Source organism: Micromys minutus (assembly GCF_963924665.1).
Source record: "Micromys minutus genome assembly, chromosome: 22".
NCBI classification, from domain to species: domain Eukaryota; kingdom Metazoa; phylum Chordata; class Mammalia; order Rodentia; family Muridae; genus Micromys; species Micromys minutus.
In genome coordinates this window covers 22,379,180-22,386,174 of record NC_137957.1, presented here as the reverse complement: position 1 = coordinate 22,386,174, position 6,995 = coordinate 22,379,180, and the positions used below count along the sequence as shown (strand labels likewise).

Here is a 6,995-nt window from a genome sequence, read left to right as displayed (position 1 = left end):
GAATTCTGTCTGTCCCCTGACATTCAGTGAGCAATTGGTTGAGACAGAGACATATCCAATTTACTAATGTGCCTCCCAGAGTTCCTTCCCTGAATGGCATCTGTCTGGGAAATGTTTCCTGTACACAGCATGACCTTTCAGATTTCACTGGTGTGTGTCCAGTTAACCTTCTGTATGAATAGCAAGCACGTCTGTAAAACAAGGAATTGTACAATCCTTTGAAGGAAAGACAGGAAAAAGCATTCGTCTTAAAAATCAAAACAAAACAAAGAAACTCTGAGTATTTCTTATTATGTGTTAATATTTTTTCCTCAGAGTTAAGTCTGAGTTTGAACCTTAGCAATCACCACACACACACACACACACACACACACACACACACACACAGGCCATCCTATTGGGATTTACTGGAAGAACAGGCTATCTGAGCTGTGTATGCTGTGGAGTGCTTATGTAGACTTACACTCAGTTGAGTGGGTGCTGAAAGAGTAAGGGACATCGAGGGTTCAGCTAAGGTCGATGGAGACCTCTGTGGATAGCTGTGTATTCTATTCAGAGGAGGACAGGGAAGGGTTTGGATGTGACGTGGGGAGGCTCTTGGGAACAGACCAGGAGAAAAGGCATAGAGACCTTCCACCTTAGACCATGGCCAAGTTCATTTGTAACTTCTTGGAGAAGGCATCGATGGTGGCCGCTGCCGTGACTTACTCGAAGCCTCAATTGGCCACATTTTGGCACTACGCCAAGGTTGAGCTGGTTCCCCCAACCCCTGGTGAAATCCCTACAGCTATTCAGAGCGTGAAAAAAATAATTCAGAGTGCTAAAACCGGTAGCTTCACACACCTTCCAGTTAAGGAAGCTGTGCTGAATGGTTTGGTGGCCACTGAAGTGTGGATGTGGTTTTATATTGGAGAGATCATAGGCAAATGTGGCATTGTTGGCTATGATGTTTGAAGACCAATCTTTAGCTTCTGATTTAAGTTCTTATTTGAATGTTCTTGGACCATGTGTAATGAGACTGCAATCTGAATAAAGTCCTAGCTGTGGAATAGCAAAAAAAAAAAAAAAAAAAACAAAAGAAAAAAAGATAAAAGAAAGACAAGAAAAGGCACAGGAGTGAAAGGCCCGGGGTCTGCAACTCTTGGGGTAGAGAGTCAGGCACTGTTTGGAATATGAGTTCTGTGTGTGTGGCTCCTGCCTGGGCCTGGGCATTTCACGGCATCTTCCCCAGTTATTTTAGTACAGTAGTTCTCAACCTGTAGTGGTTCGAGACCCCATTGTTAGTGGGAGTGTCAAACGACGCTTTCTCAGGGATCACCTGTCAGATGTCCTGTATATTGATATTTACATTACAATTCATGTCAGCAAAATCCCAATTTTGAAATAGCAAGGAGAATAATTTGATGGCTGAGAACAGTAAAAGGGTCACAGCGTTAGGAAGGTTGAAGACCACCGCTTTTACCCGAAGGCCTTGCCTGGTGCCTGACAACCTTCCTTCCATTCATTCCTATCACCAAAAACATGACACCCGTTTGGCTCACCTAGGACCCAGCTTCCCAGGGCTAAGTGAATTTTCCATCCCTCTGTCCAGTTTTACGTCTGGGTGAAGTAGGTTAGTTACCCAAAGCTTTTCTGGTCTTTGGTTTGCTTACACTGAGTAGCAAAAATAAAACTTGCCAAATTTACTGTGTGGTTAAAAACCAATAACCCACCCACAAGACTTTCAACCCAAAATTTATCCTGTCTACAAGTAATATAGGCACAGGGGAGGGGGCAGAGACTGAGGGAATAGCCAACCAATAACCTGCCGAACTTGAGACCCATCCCATGGCCAAGTACTAATCCTTGACAGTATTATGATACTCAGTTACGCTTGCAGACAGGACGGCTGACTTGGACGGATACAGACGCCCACAGCCAAACAGTGGGTGCAGCTTAAGGCCTCTAATGGAAGAATAGGAGAAAGGATTCCAGGCCTGGAAGGAGACAGGAACTCCACAGAAGACCAAGAGTCAACTAACCTGGACCCTTGGGGCTCTCAGAGTCTGAACCACCAAGCAAGGAACACATATACGGGTGTCACACCTATGTAGCAGATGTGTGCCTTGGTCTTCATGTGGGTCCCCAACAACTGGAACAGGAGCCATCCCAAAACCTGTTGCATGTACACGGAGTACGTTCTTCTTGCTGGGCTGCCTTGTCTGGCCTCAGTGGGAGAGGAAGCGCCCAGCCTCCTAGAGACTTGAAGTGCAGGGAATCTTAGGGTGAGCCCCACCCACTCCGAGGAGAAGATTGTAGAGGAGGGGGTGACTGGGAGGGGTCAGTAAGCAGGATATAAAGTGAATAAGAAAAAAAAATCAAATTAATTGGAAAAACCCAGTAACAGAAGTAAATTGCTGGAACACATTGACACATAGAATTTCCACTCCCTTGTGTGAGCGCTAGAGCTCTGTAATTGTCACATCCCTCGGACAATCCCAAGAACGGAGACTAAGCTCTTTAAAGGCCACCCACTTTCTGCTGGCCTTCCCTCCCCTACCTACCTAAGCTCTGCTAATGGACAGTACTGCTGTTTTGTGAGCATCCAGCTCTGAGCCTGTCCTGGGTGATCCTTCACTGCAGCAGGAGGATCCCGCTTCCTGCGCTAGCTCCTCCCTAGCTCCTCCCTCGATGAAGCTTCTTACCGACCTGTTCTGTCCTGAGATAGAATGAGAGGGACTTTGGGTCCGCAATCAACAGAGCTAAGGAATACTTAAAACTGCCCTCGAGTATCTAATGGCCCGGGTCATAGTTGGGATTTCTAAAAGTCTAATGGCGCCCTTAGATGAGCAGTGAGGCTGATGAACATTTTAGAGTAGTCATGGACTCGCCCAGAAGACAGCTCTAGAAAATTAGTTACTGAGGTGCTTTTAAAACAAGATTGTCACATAGCAACATACATAGTTTTAAGAAAAGGTCTTATGGAGTCTCACTGTGATGACCTTGAACTTCCAATCTTCTTTTTTCCTTTTCCTTCCTTCCTTCCTTCCTTCCTTCCTTCCTTCCTTTTTTTTCTTTAAGATTTATTTATTTTATGTACATGAGTACACTGTCACTGTCTTCAGACACACCAGAAGAGGTCATCGGATCCCATTACAGATGGTTGTGAGCTGCCATGTGGTTGCTGGGATTTGAACTCAGGACCTCCACAAGAACAGCCAGTGCTCTTAACTGCTGAGCCATCTCTCCAGCCCCTTCCTTTAAACTTTTACTTAACAAAACGGTGAGTGCTGGGGGCACAGAGGTGTTTGTCCTCACAGAGAAGCATTAAAAGAACCAAGCATTAATCACGAAGGTTGTCTCCTTAAATGCAGGAAAAAAAGAAATCAAAAATCCAGAAGGCTGGGAGTGGATTTTGTTAATGACCTGCTGACCTTTCTGCTATTTATGAAGGCAGACCTCCCCCACCTTTTGCTATAGAGACAGACCTCACCCAAATTCTTCACAAAGGTTATACCAGACTCTCTCTCCCTAGGCACTGTTCATCCTTGGGTAAGTGTTCCAATCTTTTACAGCCTGCTCTCTGAGGCCACAGGCCACGTCAGATTCTAAGCATTTTATATAGAACCCACCCTCCTGGTCACACATATTTTGTAAGAGTTTCAATGATGTTTTATTGTGCACCAGGAATTGGACTGATTAAACTGATTGTTGCCTGGAAACCTTTTCCCAAACTGCATGGTGTTTTAAATATGCTAACAACGAGCCACTAGGTCTGACCCAGGTTGATGACGTCAGTCTGCACTGGGTTTTTAGTCTTATGTCTTCCTGGATCTGCCTAGCACACTTTCCTCCCTTAAATGAGAGTGCCTAGTAAGACCAAAAATTATAAAGTTATACTGACCTGAAATGCTATTTCAAGATTACGGATATTGCTTCGATGGAATAAAAAAGTTATCTGTGTTTTTATTTTGTTTTTGAGGCATAGTTTCAAGATATGTACCAGCCCAACCTTGAACTCACTACCCCAGGCTGGGTTTGAGCTCACTCTTTTATCTGCCTCCCAGATATTAGCATTACATGGATACACCACCTCATCTGGTTTGTGAATTCTGTTGCAGATAATCATGAAGGCTGTGACTATGATTGTGGTTCATGTCTCTATTCAATAATTGGAAGAAACTTTAATTTAGAGATGAGTAAAATCTGTCCTTTTATTTACGTTTCCAAATCCATGAAACCTAATCCTAAATATGCCTTCCTCATATGCCCCCTGAAGACCTGCTGTGAGGCTTGAGAGATGGCTCAGTAGTTAAGAGTACTGATTGCTCTTGCAGAGGACCTGGGTTCAGCTCCAAAACCCACGTGGTGGCTCACAGCCATCCATAAGAGTTCTAGGGCATCTGATGCTTTCGGACATCCACGGGTACCAGTCCTGCACATGAAGCTCATACGTGCACATAGCCAGAACACTCGTACACATAGGAAATGAATCAATCTCTAGGCCCGTCTGAGCAACTCTAAAGCACAGGCCTTATGTTTGTGAGTCAGTTTGAGACATCCCCTGACTGCAGCTCAAAGCTGAGCCCTACCCCCGTCCACTCCAGCTCCAAAGTTAAACTTTCTAATCATAAAAAAAAACCTCAAATGTAATAGTTCAGTTTATGAAGTAATGAAATTTTCATCACCGAAATAATTCAAAAACAGTGAGGTATCACTAAGCAAAGACATTAGTAACAAGAGGGAAATAACAAGAAGCAAAGAAATTAGTAACAAGAAGCTTCAAGTACACAAGCTCTGATGTGCACCCGTGCTCTCTAGAGATGGCACACTTTCACACTCACTGGCCCACCCGGCACTAACAGCAAGGCTGACTGGTGATTGTGATCTCCCCCCACGTCAATGTGGGCTCTTTTCTTCTTCTAAACTCCTGACCAATCTATGAATAGTGCTGCTGGCCTTCAATCCCAGTACTTGGTCGAGTAGAACTTTGTGAGTTCAAGGCTGGCCAGGGCTATATAGTGAGACTCTGTCTATAAAATAAAAGAACAAACAACAACAAAATTCAGATCAAGATCTTCCAGGCCAAAAGTGTAATAGTTCCCATCTGTAAAATGATCTTAGTAAATACTTATTATAGGATCATTGTTTGGACTCTGGACTTCATACGACATATGGTTATGGTCCACGTTAGATTATCAAGGATAATGATATTCTGAGTATTTGAACTTTCTTACCTAAGTGCATCCTCACAAAAGCTTAATGAAGTAAGGTTTGCTGTTGTGCCCTTTCTGCGGGTGAGAAAAAGACACTGACAGAACTATTAAGGTTATAGCTGCAAACTGGACCTGAACCAGAGTTCGGGACCCTGCTGCCTGCTTCAGGCATGAATGCCATTGACAAACTGACAACTGGACACTTTTTTTTTTAATGTATGGAAGATTTCTCCCCTCTGTAAAATGGTGACTGTTCAGATATAAAGATAACTGTCTTGTTAAAACAGTGCTTTGGGGGTCGTAGGATTACACTCAGCCTGTAGCCTTGTTCTGTGTTAGATGAACTGCATTAAAACTCTGCTCAGTCCCGTCCTGACCAATGCTTATACCACGTGGTATCTATGCACGAAGAGAGCCTCTCACTTCTTCAGTCTTCTGTCTGTATTCCCAGTCTTGTTCTGGCTGCTAGGTGAGTCACCAGCAACTCTGACAAATTGAGACAATTTGGCAGGAATCCTCCTCCTCCTCCTCCTCCTCCTCCTCCCCTTCTTCCTCTTCCCCCTCCTCTCCTTCACCTTCATCCCCCTCTTCCTCATCCCCCTCCTCTTCCTCCTCCCCCTCCTCCCTCTGTTCCTCCTCCCCCTCATCCCTCTCTTCCTCATCCCCCTCCTCCCCCTCTTTCTCATCCCCTCCTCCCCCTCTTCCTCCTCCCCCTCCTCTCCTTCCCCCTCATCCCCTCTTCCTTATTCCTCTCCTTTCTTCTTCCTCCTCCTTCTCTTTCATCCCCCTCTGCCATCTTCTCCTTCCCCACCCTCCTCCTTCCTTTCTTTGAGGGAGACAAACGACAAACCAATCAGTTTCTTAAGTAGCCATCAGGGTTGAAGCAGGTGCTGTCACCCCTGCACACTCCCCACTCCTCTTTGTCCTTTCCTGTGACTCCTCTCTGAGGAATATGACAAGAAATACTCGTTAAAGCGTGAATTGTCAAAATAATAAAACAATTATATTTTTCAGTATCCACAGCTGCCAGTCTGATTCAAAGCCAGTTTGTTCCCCTTGCCATTTATTTTTTTAAGTCATTAATATTATTTTTAATCTCAGATTGTTTTTTCCTTTTGCGATTGGTCATTAAAAACACACTCCAGGAAGAAACAGAACCACCTACTCTTGGGAAGGCTTAAAAAAAAAAAAGCCTCCCTTTTGGTTATCGTGAAACAGATTTCCCTGCCCCAGAGTAGCTTCCAGGGTGGTGATTTACAAGCCAAGATTTGCTGCTTGGTATGTTCAAAGACACAAACAAAATATTTCTAGAGTTTCTTTTGTGAAATTACCTGACTCACTCACTTCTATCTCATGATATTTAAAAGGCTGATTTTAATAACCATGTGCCAGCCTTTAAAAAACAAGACAAAAAAAAAAAACCAAAAACTCACAGACCAACTGAGTGTAATATAACCCACACAAGGGGCTCAGGAACCCAGCATTTCTCCCAAGACATTAAACACATAGCTCTCACCGTTCTTTACAGGCCTCTATAGGGTGAGTCCTATATGTGGTCCCCACTGTCTTACAGAAGAATAAAATAAACACAGGGAGGGTTAAGCTTCCCCAATGGCCTGCCCCTGATGAATGAACTAGAACTCACATCCATTTCGGTCAAAATCCAGAGTCCAGGGTTTTGGGTTTTGTTTTGGTTTTTTTTTTTTTGTTTTGTTTTGTTTTGTTTTTTGTTTCTTACTTTGTTTCTTTCCTTTGTTTTTGCTTTTGTTTTGTTTTTGAAACAGGGTTTCTCTGTGTGTC

At 44.0% G+C, this 6,995-nt stretch overlaps 1 protein-coding gene across 1 annotated transcript; it reads left to right on the top strand.

Moving 5' to 3' along the window:
- Positions 1-645: 645 nt before the first annotated feature.
- On the top strand, positions 646-954 carry LOC308435159 (ATP synthase subunit g, mitochondrial-like; the record flags this gene model as incomplete). The annotated part of the gene is made up of 1 exon (XM_080935780.1): positions 646-954. The coding sequence occupies one exon, from the start codon at positions 646-648 to the stop codon at positions 952-954; it is 309 nt and encodes a 102-aa protein (XP_080791906.1).
- Between the last annotated feature and the right edge of the window lie 6,041 nt (positions 955-6,995).